Source organism: Pongo pygmaeus, chromosome 10 (assembly GCF_028885625.2).
Source record: "Pongo pygmaeus isolate AG05252 chromosome 10, NHGRI_mPonPyg2-v2.0_pri, whole genome shotgun sequence".
NCBI classification, from domain to species: Eukaryota; Metazoa; Chordata; class Mammalia; order Primates; family Hominidae; genus Pongo; species Pongo pygmaeus.
In genome coordinates, this window is record NC_072383.2 from 75,088,136 (window position 1) to 75,103,854 (window position 15,719).

General features: G+C 40.4%; 1 protein-coding gene across 3 annotated transcripts in view; it reads right to left on the reverse strand.

The window, feature by feature from the left end:
• E2F7 (E2F transcription factor 7) overlaps window positions 1-15,463 on the reverse strand; it is a 44,497-nt gene extending 29,034 nt beyond the window's left edge. For 2 of the 3 annotated variants that reach the window (XM_063646511.1, XM_054443379.2), the window contains exons 1-4: window positions 15,219-15,463; window positions 14,418-14,510; window positions 5,733-6,008; window positions 462-630 (exon numbers count right to left, since the gene is read on the reverse strand). In XM_063646511.1, the coding sequence (XP_063502581.1) occupies window positions 462-630; window positions 5,733-6,008; window positions 14,418-14,510 (538 nt within the window). In that variant the 5' untranslated portion in view covers window positions 15,219-15,463. Of the gene's footprint in view, window positions 1-461; window positions 631-2,504; window positions 2,548-5,732; window positions 6,009-14,417; window positions 14,511-15,218 lie in introns of those variants that run through there. The other variant, XM_063646512.1, reaches the window with a different exon arrangement.
• Between the last annotated feature and the right edge of the window lie 256 nt (window positions 15,464-15,719).

Here is a 15,719-nt window from a genome sequence, read left to right on the forward strand (position 1 = left end):
TGCTGTGCCAATCATTGTATAGGGCTTTAAACATAATGCTCTTGCTCTCAAATCTTGCTTTACAAAGTTGAAATAACACCAGTTCTGAACTCCTGGAAGCATTACTAAAAATAAAAAGCAGGCTATTTCTAAATAGTTTTGCGTCTGTCTGAAGTAAGATGAATTTAAAATATGAGATACTAATTTGTAACGTAACTCTATTATAAAAATATTACTCATTATAAAACGATTTTTTAAGGTTAAAAAAGACTGCATTCTCATTTGGTCCTCAGGTCTAAAAGGCTCCCTGAAATTCCATGTATAATGAAAACAAATTTGACGATGACAAAGGAAGCTCTGCCTGTTCCTCTGTCTTCACCCAATTGAGGGGCCGACTCTACCGCAAGCCTTCGGCCTGCCCAAGGAAACCAGTTTCCCACCGTAACTGGAGACAGGCCTCCAGGTAATCTGATGATACATACCAAGACTGACAGCAACTTCATCTAGGGAGATGGTAGTTTTCTCAGTTGACAAGGGATAACTTGGATAGCGAGCTAGAAACTTCTGGCACAGGAGTCCTAAACTTTTCTGTTTTCTGCTTGGCCTTTGCTTTTCAAATTCGTCCACAGCACTGTCCCCAACAACATCAAGCTACAGAGGGCAGATAGAAGGGAGGGGGAAGATGTCACAGTTAACACCCTAATGGAGAAATGGCAATGGCCAGTGTTGGCAAACTGGGGGGACATCTCAATACATACCATCCTAGATTCTAGTTAAAATACATTTCCTAATCTAATTCCCTGAATGTTTTATCTATTGTCTTCTCTGGACTGAATTTTTTTCTCCTTTATAATTTGAGGCTGAGTCTATTAGTCAAAAGTTTGACAAATGAAAAATGAGAGTCATTTACAGGTTACTACAGTCTAGCTACTAGTGCGCTCGCTAGGCCTGTGGAATCAGCATCACCAAGAGCTTGTGAGATGTAGAAGCTCAGGCATCAGCTGTATCAGAATCTGCCTTTTCATAAGATTCTAGGTGATTTCTAATGACGTGGAAGTTTCAGACGCACTGGCCTGCATTCTGTCACCAAACTGTTTTATATTTTACAATCGACCAAAGGTTGACGAAAGTGAATGAAGGCAGTCCAATCATATTCTTCCTTATCCTTTTATTTGTAAATACATTAAACTAGCATCCTGTCTCCTCAACCCACATTTGAAAGGGGCTCCATTCAAGCCCCAAGAAAGTAAAAGGCTTTTCGACAAAGAGATTCAAAAGAAAAGTGATATAATTATTTCTACAGAGTCAGAAAGAGCATTTGATAAATTTAACAGTCATTCATGATTTTCAAAAACACCTTTAAAAAACTAGGAATAACATACCGGGGCCTGTCGTGGGGTGGGGGGAGGGGGAGGGATAGCATTAGGAGATATACCTAATGTAAATGACGAGTTAATGGGTGCAGCACACCAACATGGGACATGTATACATATGTAACAAACCTGCACGTTGTGCACATGTACCCTAGAACTTAAAGTATAATTAAAAAAAATTTAAAAAAACTAGGAATAACAGAGAACTTCTTCAATGAAGAGTATTCATGAAAACAACAGCAAACATCTATTTGTAAAACCTTGGACGTGTTCCCTTAAAGTCAGGAAACAATATGGATGCCCATTATCACTTTCTCTTCTATATCATATTGAAGACCCTAGTCAATGCATGAGGACAAGAAAAAGAAACTGAGGCACAGGGACTGGAAAGGAATCAGCTACTTTCCTTCTGCAGAAGATGTCACTATTCACACAAAAAAACTCAAAAGAATTTCAGACAAATCATTAAAAATAGTTTTAGAGTTTATCAAGGTAGTTGAATACAAGACAATATGTTTTTTAAAATCTGCTGCATTCCTATTCAACAGTAACAGCAAATAAACTGAAAAGACATCATTTACGAAAGCAACAAAAATGATAAGGATTTTAGAAATAAATCTAGCAAAAATCTATTTGCATAAAATCCTAAAACTTAGATTTTAAAGAATACTTAAAATTTAGTGAAATATATTGTCTTCATATATAAGAAAACTCAGTATCTTAAAGAGGTTAATTCTTAATCTCTAGATTAAACGCAATCTGAATAAAATCCAATCTAAAATACATATGGAAGAACAAACAGCCCAGAGTAGCCCACACACTCTGAAGAAAAATAAGTTGAGGGTCCCGTTTTACCTGATATCAGTGCTTATTACAATAGGGTATTAGGGCAGGGACGGACAATTGAACAGGAGGAGTTCAGAAACAGACACACATGTAAATGGAATTTTAATATGAAAGCAGTTGCACTGACAGCTGGGGGGAAGAGAAAGACCTCCTGAATAAATGGTGCAGGGACAACTGATGATATGTATAGAAAAACAAAGTTGTATCTTGACTCACACCATACACAGAAAGCAATTCCAAATGGATCAAGGATTTCATGTAAAGCAAATTTTAAATGAAGAAAATGAAGGAGAATATTTTTCTAACCTTGGAATAGGGAAGAGCTTCTTCAGACACAAAAAACATTACCCTTAAAAGGAAAAAATGAACTATATTAAACTTAAGAACTTTTGTCCATCAAGAAATAACATAAAGGGAAAAGACAATTACCAAACTGAAAGAATAGATACATAACACATATAATAAAGGTTTAGTATCATTATATAATCAACTCCTACAAATCAATATGACAAAAAACCAATTAAAATTGGCAAAGAACACAAACAGGCATTTCACAGAGGAGCAAAAAACATGGTGGCCAGTAAACATGTGGAAAGAAGCTTAATCTCATGAGTAATCAAAGAAAAGCAAATGAATATCACAAAAAGATACACACTGTATAGACATGAGATTAGCAGAAATTACTAAATTTGACAATTTCAAGTGTCAGAGAGGATATGGATGACTAAAAGTTTATATATTTCTGGGGGGAGGCAAACAGTACTTTGGAGAGCAATTTGGCATTATCTTGTGAACATCTGCATATCTAATGACCTAGCACCTCTACTAGTAGGTATGTACCCAAAACAGTAGTTCTCAAACTTTTTGCTCCAAGGACCCCTTTATGTTCTTAAAAATTACTGAGGACTCTACAGGGCTTTTTGTTTATGTGGGTTATCTATTGATAGTTACCATGTTAGAAATTAAAATTGAGGCAGTTAAAATGTTTTGTGAGAAAGGGGTATGTTATATATTATTTTTCAAATCTCTTTAGTTTCTGGATTAATAGAAGAGAACTGATTCTTGTGCTTGCCTTTTGTAGTCAGTCTGTTGCAATATCCACATTGTGTACTTCCTGGAAGACTCCAGTGTACACTTGGGAGAGAATGAGAGTTCAAATGGCAAAGGTCTTTGTATAATTATGAAAACAGTTTTGACCTCCTGACTCTCTGAAAGACTGTCTGTGGACATTGTGAGGTCCCCAGATGACCCTTTGAGAACCACTGCCCAAGGGAAACTTGTATATGTACACCAGGAGACATAAACAAGAACGAATATCATAGCATAGTCTGTATTAGCCCTAAACTGCAAATAACCCAAATGGCTATAAACAGGAGAATGAATAAATTGTGGTGTAGTCATGCAATGGAATATCATACAGCGATGAAAGAACTACAGCTACATGCGAAAACACAAATGAACCTAAAGGATGTATGTTGACTGACAAAAGCAAGTCCCCTAAGACTATAAATACAAATTCAGAAGAGTGGTTATTCTGTTGGGGAGAGAAATGTAAATTAATTACATTGCACCCATTTTTGGGCTGAGAGGTAGATTCATGGTGTTAAAGGTACTGCAAAGGATAAGTGTATTTTAGATGATCAAATAGTCTATCAAAAGGTAATAAAGACTAGTTTAAAAAAGGTATTAAAAGTCTGTTTTAACACTGAGTACCCCAAGACAGTAAGAAGGGAACAATAGACACCAGGGTCGACTTGAGGCTAGAGGGTGAGAGGAGGGTGAGGATTGAAAAACTACCTATTGGGTATTATGCTCATTACCTGGGTGACCAAATTATCTGTACACCAAACACTCGCAAAATGCAATTTACCCATGTAACAAACCTGCACATGTACCCACTGAACTTAAAAGTTAGAAAGAAAAAAAAACTACTTAAAACACTTGACTTTGATATAATAAATCAGACATTAAAAGCATCAGTATAGTAAGTTTTCTGGATACAAGATCAATACACACACACAAAAAAATCAATTGTATTTGTATATACTAGAAACAAACTACTGGAAACTGAAACTAAAAAAAAAAAAATACAATTTGCAATAGCATCAAAAAATTTGGAAATCTAGAGATAAATCTGACAAAAGATGTATAACACCTGTATACCAAAAATTGTGAAACACTGCTGAAAGATATTAAAGCCCTAAATTTTAAAAGAAAGTCTGTTTTAAATCCACCGAAATTTTAGGCATTTACTTCCTACAGGTGGTGAACATTTCTAGTGACTGATCAGCTAAAATCTCTCTATAAAGCCTGGGTAGAAAACCAAAATTTTAATTGTTTTAGGGGCGTGTTAAACAACTAGTTCTACCAAAGTAAGAGATCAACAATGTTACCTTGTGAAAGAGGTCACTAACGATTCCCATTGGCTGATTTTCACTTTGCTATATTTTTGTCAAAAAAATTACAAAAAATCTAATACTTACATGCCTTTGACAACAAAAGGCACATTTAATCTTATTTAGTTTTTAGAACCCCAATAAAACCAGGACAGGTACCACGACCCTCATTTTACAGGTGAGTAAACTGAGATGCAGAGATCCTGAGTGATATCCCCCACTCACCCAGCTAGTGATTTGAACCTAAGGCCTTAGACCAGCTCCTTGTGTGTTCCACATCAGATATAAAACGGAAAGGAAGCCAAAGAACAGCCCAGACTTAAAAAAAGGAATTGTGAAATTCCTCTGGCTTCAAGCACATAGGAACTACTGTGTGATTTGTATTTAGTTACATGAAAGAATCTCTTCCTACTACCACTAATCTACCACTACAAGATATATAACAGATTAAATTCATTTTGTTCTATGAATTTCAAGTTGTAATTCGAGACATCTTTTTTCTCTCTTCCCAATTTCTTCATTTTGGCAATTTTTATAGCTTGAAAAATCCACCAAAAAGAGAAAAATGGTTAAGAATACTGAAATCTGCAAAACTTTTCTTAGCAAGTCTGAGGAAAAGCTTGATGGGAAATGAAAATAATTAACTTTTGTTTTAACAAAGTATAGACATGCTGCTTATTCAATAGCACTGGTTCCCCACAGAACAGGTAATTTAAAGATGGCTTGACTTCAATAAAGCCCCAAACTAACAAACTGAACATATATAAGAATAATGGAATTTCCTAAATCAAAAATATTTACATTAATATTATCCCTAAAATCTGGGAAAAATTAAAATTCATAGCAGCATTTAAAAAATCCAAATTCCTTCATTAAATAAAAATGATTAAATATCATTACTTTAAAATAATTTATCATTTTTAAATGAGCCCTGGTCCAGGGAGTATCATACAGAAAAAAAAGCATTCATTATGAAAAATAAGATAGAATGAGAACTCTACTATAAATCAAAAGATACTCAGTTTGCCACTGCTTTTGGCTCAATAGGAGCTGAAGAGTTGACAGTTCTATGACTTTTTAATAATCAAGTAAAATTGTTTAAGTTCTAAAAAATCCCTGAGGAGCACTGTCTGTTTACCTGTAGAGAATCTGTAAATGCATCGTCCTTGTTTTCAATGGGTCGGAATAGTCCCTTTTTCTTCTCCCGGTCCCTTATATCTGGGCTGGCAGCACTAATGAGCATCTTCAGGTTAGCTGTGGGTGTCCATGGTTCCGCTTGCTGTCTGTCCACAAGCTTAACTGGAGTAATGGGATTTCTTTCTGGAGTAAATTTTTTTTGCTTCGATAAATCAATTGGTTCATTTTTTATTGGAGTCTTCGGGGCCATCCTTGATCGATCAACAAATATATTTTCCTATTTTAAAAAAGAGACTTTTAGCAAGAATGAGAAAGGGCAGCTATCAGCTAAGAGTACACTTTGTTCCCACCATTCACTAAGACTTGAAAATACAAATAGGACCATATGTTTAGGGCTGAAAAGTATCAGGATAGGACCAATGAAAAGTAGTCATGGGAATAGAAGAGTGGCTCCAATGAGAAGTAGATTATACTCTGCTACTCCTTTTACACCAATCTTTCATGGTATCTCTGTAAGAGAAATCACAACGTATCTGTTACTGTTGCATGTTTATAACAGATGAGGACTATGAGGGCCAATGTGGGTTGAGTCCATATTGTTCCTAAGTGTCATCTTTTTTAAAACACTACTTGCAAGTTTGCGTTGACTAGTGAAGAGCAACAATGCTTCTGCAGTTCAATGTGCACCAGTGCTAATACAGCACTTAGTAGCAGGACCAGTTAATAGAAGAGCAACCAACAAAATCCCACATTTTAAGCCAACCTAAAGAGCTCTCTAATGTCATTCTCCTAGAGCAGTGCATCTCAAACTACCCATGGTAAAGTACTTGTTTTTTTAGATTTCCAAACTCCTGCAAACTGATAAGTGACCTTACTTCATAGGACTAATATGCAACACAACTCCCACCAGATGTGATCTGCCATTTGAGTTTGTCACTCAAACTGACCCACAGCTTCTTCAACAAGAAGAGACCACTAATCATAAGCTTAGATATGGTGGCAATACTGAATTGCTACTGAGGTTTATTTTTCTTCCTTTTTTTTTTTTTTAAAGATAGGGTCTCACTCTGTTGCCCAGCCTGAGTACAGTGGTGTGATCATAATTCACTATAGCCTCAAACTCCTGGGCATGTGCAATCTTCTCACCTTAGCCTCCCAAGTAGCTGGAACCACAGACATGCACCACCACACCCAAATACTTATATTTTATTTTTTGGAGATAGGGTCTCACTCTGTCACCCAGGCTGGAGGGCAGTGGCATGATCACAGCTAACTGCAGCCTCAAACTCCTGGGCTCAAGCGATCTTCCCACCTCAGCCTCCCAAAGTGCTGGGATTTCCAGTGGTGTGCATACTACAGTGGTGTGCACACCACTGTACCCAGCTAATTTTTAAAATTTTGTGTGGAGACAGGGTCTTGCCATGTTGCCCAGGCTGGTCTTGAACTTCTAGCTTCAAGTGATTCTCCTGCCTCAGCCTCCCAAAGTGCTAGAATTACAGGCATGAGACACCACGCCTGGCCTTTTTTAATTTTTTGTAGAGATCGGGGTCTCACTATGTTACCAAGGCTCATCTCAAACTCCTGGCTTCAAGTAATCATCCCATCTTGGCCTCTCAAAGTGCTAGGATTACAGGCACGAGCCACCACATCTAGACTACTGAGGTTTTTAGGTGCTTAACTCCCAAGTTCCGTTCTTAATTTTTTGCACCCTGGTGATAGTTTGTGGAATAGCATCTGCCTCCAGAACACCCGTTGAGGTAGACTGTCTTAAATAATTCTAAGAAAAGATTAACGATGGGCCCATTGTAAAAAAGGACTAAGTATATAGAATCCACTTTTGGAACTAACAAGTAATTAAAACATATCTTTCCCCTAAAAAAGTTTCAAAAATTCAATATGAGAATTCGATAATTCAATATTCAAAAACAAAGATTCTGCTCTTTCTGTAGTATTCCTTTCCAGTCAATAGTGTCTCATATAATTACAAAGGTAGATTAGTTCTCTGTCACTCCTTCCCTGTACACTCTATATAGCTACTGAATGCTTGGGTTTTGGTTGAGCAGGGGTTTACAGTAAGCGTTTTCCTATAAATGAGCAATGTGTGAAGAGGTAAATTATTGGGAGAAACTGGAGTTTGTATAGGCAAGGCAACTCTTGCTCCTTGGATCAGCAGAAGCTGCATGCTAGCCATGGCAACATTCGGTCCTAGTATAAGAGGAAGGACAGGAGTCAGTGGAAGTGGCGATTTCTCATACTACAGTAAGTACCCAGCCCAGAATGCTGCATCTACCCACCTGTTTTAACAAGTCCCTGTTAGCGTGCTATTCTGATAAAGGCTTCTACAGGTGAACTCTCAAGGGAAATTACTGTTTACTATGTGCCACGCTCTGTTTCATGTATTTTGCATGTATTGACTCTTCATCCAAACCTGTGACATAGGCACTAATATTTTTCCGTTGTATAGATGAAGAAACTGAGGCACAGAGAAGTCAAATAACTTGCCTGAGGTCACCTATGACCTCATTCAGTGTAAAATCACTGGTATGCAAGAAATAGCTGCAGGCAGGCAGAACTTTCTGAAATTCTGCATCTAAAAATGAGCTTGTGTCCTGGGTACAAACTGGGAGGAAGTTATCTTTTTCACAGCTCCAACCAAAGGTACCCAGCAGGCCACTGATCCCCACTAGCACCTAGAGAGAGGCAGCATGGGGAAATAGTTATATACGCAGGATGTAGGGCCAGCTAACCTACCCCTGCTACTTATCAGCAGGGGTGAGTGTGGCAAGTTCCTGTACCTCACTATACTTTATTTCTCTCAACAGAAAATGAAGTTCATAAAAATATCAATCTCAAGGGTTATGAGATTAGTTCCTGGCATATAGTCAGCGTTCGATAAAAATTAGCTATTATCTTTTCCCTCTTTTCTATTCTTTATTACCATTCACTCTGGCATTTCAAGCTAAATATACTACAGCACATCATATTGCTATTTAACTTCCAGGATGTGTGTCTTGTCTCAATAACAAGACTGTGCCCTTGAAAAGGTCAAGAAGCAAGTTCCACACGTCTTGTTCATCACAATTTTTGGCACAATGCCTTGCCCACTTCAGGTACTCAAAGAATACTGTGCTTTGATGAGTTATTCCAAAAGGTATCCTCATGGTGGAGGGTGTGGTCCAGGCATGCTGGGTGGACAGAAATTTACACGCCTTCTCCATTGCTTCCAACAGTTACTTTTTCTCTAGCGAGGGAGCAACTGAGAATGGATTATTTCTTCATATAGATATATTTTCACTGTAGTTTACTGAATACTTAAAGTAGGAGGGGAGCTAGGTCATGTGGTAGGTTATGATTGTATTACACCTCTACATCAAGAGAAAAAAATGCCAAGCCAATTGTTTTCTAAGGTCTCAGGTGGACAGAAAGTCAACTGCAATCTAGTCATACCTTGCTCCATCTGTCTGTCCTGCTATGCTGACAGCATATACGGCTGTGGAAAGGGCACTGCAATGGAAACCTGATTTGTGTCCCAGCTGTTTGTATCTTTTTGATCCTGGACAACTGTTCATTCTGTCTGGGCCCAGATTTCCATATGTATAAAATGAGGAATTTAGATGAAAGTATCTATCTCCAAGGTTTTCTAGCACTCCTAGCTTTGGAGTGGATGCTGGGATGCACCCTGATCTCTTAAGACATGACTCATTCCCCAGCTGCTGGAAATAATGCCAACAGTCATCCCATAACTGGACTGCTCTGGCTGAAGACGGCTGACTTGTCCAAGGTCACACCACTTCCTGGGAAGCCTCTCCTGTACTCACTGGCTGGTAGAAGTAGCACAGACATATAAAAGCCAGGACTCTGGGAGGCCAAGGTGGGCGGATCACGAGGTCAGGAGATCGAGACCATCCTGGCTAACACGGTGAAACTCTGTCTCTACTAAAAATACAAAAACAAAAGTTAGCCGGGCATGGTGGCGGGCACCTGTAGTCCCAGCTACTCTGGAGGCTGAGGCAGGAGAATGGCGTCAACCGAGGAGGCAGGGCTTGCAGTGAGCCGAGATCACGCCATTGCACCCCAGCCTAGGTGACAGAGCAAGATTCTGTCTCAAAAAAAAGAAAAAAAAAGCCAGACCTCCTTGCCCCAACTCTGGACTCCTCTGATGGCTGCCCTAGAACTCCCCAGAGAGTAACTGCCACTGTGACTGTATTACAGCTCCACTTATCCTTCTGTCCAATTCCATGCCTTCCTGTCCCTTCCCTAGGCATTGATCCCAAGAGTACTTCCTAATAAACCTCCTGCACACTTAACCTCTGGGTAAGATCTGCTTCAGGAAATCTAACCTGCAACACCCTGGAAATCACTCCCTCCATTAGAGTGTCATGTGAAACGGCCCTCTAGTTCTCATATGTAAATAGAGGTAATATACCTTGGCTTACCTACCATAGAGTTGCTGTGATGATGAGCTCAGAAGGTAAAAGCACTCTGTCATCTGTGAAGTGCTATACAAATGTTCATTATTATTACTAATAACACCAGCACACTGACTATAGGTAAACTAGTTTATGCTGCCATAGAAAGGTCTTCATTGTCTTGGTTCTAGTCCTGCTCCTGTGTCCGATACAGCTTTGATCATGTTATCTCAAACAATATACACAGTCAAGTGTATATATTAGCTCTGGGCCATATTTAGCCAACTTCTTTTTCAGTTCCCTCTCATGCACATCCCACATTCTGCCCAAACAGTCCCCCTGCTACTCAAACCTGCCCTGCACTTTGTCACAGCTAAGCTGGTGCTCACACCACCACTTCCTCTTTAATGCCACTGGCTTTGCCTGTTGAAATTCTGTCTACTATTTAAGTCTCATTGCAACGACTACATGTTAGAAAGTGTCTCCTTCTAGCTATGGACCAACAACTCTCCTTCTTTCCAGAGCACACTTTCTAGAAGCAATCCACACTGAGGGTTTCCTCTGCCTACCTCCTAGGGGTCCCTCAAACTACCAGTCTGTTCTGACCCACTGCTCTTACTTAGGTCACCTCTCAGTTGCCAGATCAAGTCAATGGCAAAATATCTTACTTGACCTCACTGCAGCAGTTAAGACTGTTGACTATTCTTTGTTCTATAGAACTCTCAGCCCTTAACTTGTGAGATACCACTGTTTCTTTCTCTCCTGGTTCTTCTCATACTTCTGATTGTGCCTTCTCAGCCTCCTTCTATTTTTACTCTTACAAACCAAACCGCAAGAGTCCACACACAACCCTCTGCCGCTCTCTCATTATTTGCCACTCTCACGTATAAAGCTTTAAAATCAACCTGTATGCTGACAATTCCTGTTTGGACCTGATTACGACCTTTCATGAATTCCAAAATCAGGCTACCTGCTGCTTTCTGCACATATTTATTTACCTATAAATCACACAGGTACAAACATATTCCAAACTGAACTCACCTTCTTTCTCACCCACTCCCAAGAGAGATGAATAACCTTCAAAGAACACCCATGCCCATTAAGTTTGGGCATTGTCCCCAAATATGCCATGCTCATTTCTACTTCTTCACTAACTCCCCTCCTCTCTACTTGCCTGAGACTCAGTATTCCTTCCTTCCAGCCACAGCTCAAGTGCTAGCTCCTTCACAAAGCTCTCCTAGCCACTTTGGCCCAGATTGTTTTCCACCTTTGTTGTCTCAAGTGCATTGTAAACAGGTAAGAGGCATAGTAACTTTGGGTAATGAAGTTGGAAACTCCTTTATGTTTTAAAGAAAAGTTTCTCCATGACTGGTAAGAAGATGCATGCATAATACAGTACTTACAGACCTTGACCAATGGGCAAATGGCCAAGAAAGAAATCCTCTAAATGACCGCTGATCCAGCAAGACACCACTCCAGGTATTCCCCGGAGAGATTCCAAGAAGGAACAACTCAGCACCACTAGCTTCCAGCCACTCTTGATTTCTTGAACATTTTTTTGAATGCTCACACCTCATGCTGTTACTTCTGCCTAAAATGTCCATCCATCTCGTCCACTCTTGCTTTCTTGTAGGTTGAGCTTCCTCATCCACTAAGGCTTAGCCCAAATGTTCCTTCCTCTGTGAAGCTTTTTAACTCCCTCTGAACTTCCCATGAATTTATTTCTTCCTCTTCTTTCTGCCCAGGTAATTTGTTCCTACTCCTAGTATAGCACTTACCAAACCACAGTATAGTTTTACATCTGGGCCCCTGAAAGTCTCCCTGGTAACTGAGGGCAGGGTAGACATCGTGTTCATCTTTAGGCCATCAGTCTGATTCAAAACAATGTGAAGACTATGTGCCTATGGGTGCTTTACAAAAACTCAATGTGGGGAGTATTATATATTGATTCCAACTTATGGAAGAAAAAAATGGATTTAGGGAGATTAGGAAACTCATTAAATCATCATATCCCCAGCATCTGGAACAAAAATATTTGTCGAAAGACTTTCTAAGTATATTTGTTTTAGGTCACATAGCTAATAAATGGCAAAGTAGGAAATCAAACTCAGGACCCCTTGGCTCTTAAACCCCATGTTTTCATTATCCCTAGAAAGCATCCTTCCTTTACTTCATAGCAGCATGAAAAAGACAGACAGAAGCCCCTCCTAGTAACTCTGTGCCAGCACCCTGTTCTCATCTCTTGCCTTCTATTTGAGTTGACATAATCCCTGCTCATAAATGCTATTTCAAACATTTTCACTGCTTTCCCAATCTCTTTAAGTCACTTGAGTTTTTCTTCCCACACACATTAGAATGTGAAAGCTTAAATGGACACAGTAGCACTTGCTGATGCTAGAGGAGGAGAAGGGTCCTTCTTGAAGGTACTTGATAAAAGTCATTGACCCAGAGGAAAAGTAAAGCACTGACTTAGACGTTATATATAAATGTATGGATATATATTTTTTCAAGGCTGAACCATCCAAATTGGAAAGGAAAACAAAGTTTTGCTCTAAAACTCTCAAAGCCAAAACTCTGAATATATACTTTAAGTCTGGGCATTTCCACCCTCATGACTTAGATAATTAAAAAAAAAAAAAAGGCCACTTTAAATAATCTTTGCTTTATCTGTGGTTTCACTTCCAGTGGCCAACTGTGGTCCAAAAATATCACATGGAAAATTCCAGAAATAAACCATTCATGAGTTTTAGATTGTGTGCAGTTCTGCGTAATGAAATCTCACGTCATCCTGCTCCGTCCTGCTTCGGATGTGACTCACCCCTTTGTCCAGCGTATTTGCACTGTAGATACTACCTGCTCGAGCAGCCACTGTGTTATCAGGCTGGCTGTCACGGTATTGCAGTGCTCATGTTCAAGTAACTCTTATTTGACTTCATAATGGCTCCAAAGCACAAGAGTAGTGATGCTGGCAATTTGGATATGCCAAAGGGAAGCCATAAAGTGCTTCTTTTAAATGAAAAGGTGAACGTTCTTGACTTAAGGAAAGAAAAAAATCATACGCCGAGGTTGCTAAGATCTACTGTAAGAATTAGTCTCCTATCTGTGAAATTGTAAAGAATGAAAGAGAAATTCATGCTAGTTTTGCTGTCATACCCCAAACTGCAAAAGTTATAGCCATGGTACATAAGTGCTTAGTTAAGATGGAAAAGGCACTAAATTTGGGGGTGGAAAACATAAACAGGATAAACAGAGATGTGTTCCAACTAATGGCAATCCGGTTCACTATTATCCACAGGTACTCACTGCAGGTCTTGGAACACATTCCCTGTGGATAAGGGGGACTACTGTATTTCTTTACCTAATAAAAATAAATCAAAATGCTGGACAAAAAAAAAATCCCTAGATGGGGGAGCATACAATTTCGCATCTATCCTAAATTAGCAATTATCAAGTATTCTTCAAAGGCTCATATGAGCCTGGGTTGCTTTGCAACCAAGGAGTTTCACTGTTGATGCTAAGCCTAAAAATAAGATCAGGAGCTCAGAGAAGTTCAATGCCCAAGTTGCTACTCACAGATTTATATTCAAAGTTTCTAAAACTTGGTTTGTTATTTCTATTTGCCTCTGCCTAAAAATGTTCAGATAGTTTAGACATTGTTATGGCCAGTTTACTTTGTAATGTTTCTTGAAAACAACATCTTGGTCTTACAAATCACAAGGGGTGCAAAATGAAAGGGAATGGCTCAGTGCAAAACTAGCAACAGTATGGGAAAATATTCAGAATATACTGATGAGTTCAGCCACTTTATCTCCCTATATAGTAGGCACAGGTCTACTCTTGGGTGAATGGAACAGTCTCTGGGAGCTAGTTCATTGGTTTGAAGATATTTCACAGCACTTTAATAATCCAGCATTTATGCCTGCGAAGGTCTATTTTCCTGGGAACTGAGGCTTAGCATTCCTACAGAGCATTAGCTACACCACCTTTGACAACTGTATTATAAACTTTGATTGCTGTAGCCAGCATATTTTTGACTTATATAAATTGGTTACAACATTACATGTAACCTTGTCTATTTTTCCCACTATATCTGAGAGTAGAATTGCAACAATAATGGTTTGGATGGCTCTATTTTTAAAAAAGAATGTTTCTATAATGTTTATCAATATTAATTATTATGCTTAAATACAAATACAAATGGCATGTTGGAACACTTAATTGAATTCAACATCACCATCCTTAATATGTTAGAAACTAAGGTGTTTATGTTTGCTTACCTTTTGTGCATTTTCCCCATCTTCAACTGCAAAATCTAGTCTGGGCTGCCTGGGGCTGATCAGGTCTTTTAGTGTTAAACAATTTACCTCCATCTGTAATGCACAATTACACTAGAAAATGATTTTGCAATTAGCTATTTTTTCCTCAAACAAAAATATCTACATATGTGTTACTTGTTTGTCAATATGAAATTCCCCCTTCTCTAAGCACATCCTGGGCATTTCCAGGAGTTGTAGCCACCCTCAACTTTCTAAAACTCACACGAACAAACTCAAACACCTAAAGTGTGCTTAGTAATACTGAAAATCTGGGAAGAAAAAAATCTACAAAAATAGTAACTCCTTATGAAAAGCTAGACGGCAAAATAAAATTACCAAGTCGGAAGGGTGTTGGGCAAATCTGTCAGAAAGTACAAGGTCTCCCGGGTCAGTTAATTTTGGCGCAAAGAACTGAGAGGAATTCGGCTTTGAGGGGTTTTGAATCGGGGGAAGGAAACCCGATCGCTAGACCAAACCCACTCAGCGCTGAGCGCAGCCCCTTCCCAGGCCTCCAAGCAGATCCCCCAAATAAACTCCTCCAATGAAAGCTCCAAATTGTGGGGAAGGGCAAATCCCCTCTACTGCCGGGCCGGAGGGAGAGCTGCACCCGGCACACCCTCTGCGCACCGGGTTCCCCGGCAGAAACACCTCGAGCCCTCGCCAGCCGGGAGACGTGAGGAGTGGCAGGCTGGCAGCCGGGACGGGAGTGGGCCCCTTATCCCAATTCCCGCCTCCCCACCGGCGCTGGGGCCGCGCGCTTACCCCTGCTTTCCTAAGGAGGCTTCCTGCCTCTGCAGGGACCTCCACGGACCCAAGCCGATGAGGGAAGGTGGTGCGGCGATCAGCAGCCGGGCGGCGGCATCGGGAAGGGAGAGCGAGGCGCGCAGATCCCCGCGCCCAGAGCCCTGGGCTGGAGGGGACCCTGTGGCGTCCGGGAAGCGCCAGCGCTCAGACCGGCCGAGCGCGACTCCAGCCTGGATCGTAGTCCCCGCTAAAACACCTCCTCTGGCGCCTTGAGACCGAATTTGAGAATCCACCAATCAGCGGCGGCCGGCGGGGCGGCCCCGGCCAATCGTGCGGCGGCACGGCCCGGGCTCACCGCCCCTCGGAGTCTTGGCGCTCCGAGCCGCGCGTTTTGCCCTCACCCGCCCAATTGTTGCCGCCTCGGCCCCCTCCCCCTTCCGGGTACCTGGAAACCTCGGGCCCGGGAGCCAATTCCTGCTGGGGACGCGGGCCCGGGCGGCCGCGGGAAGCCAAGGTGGG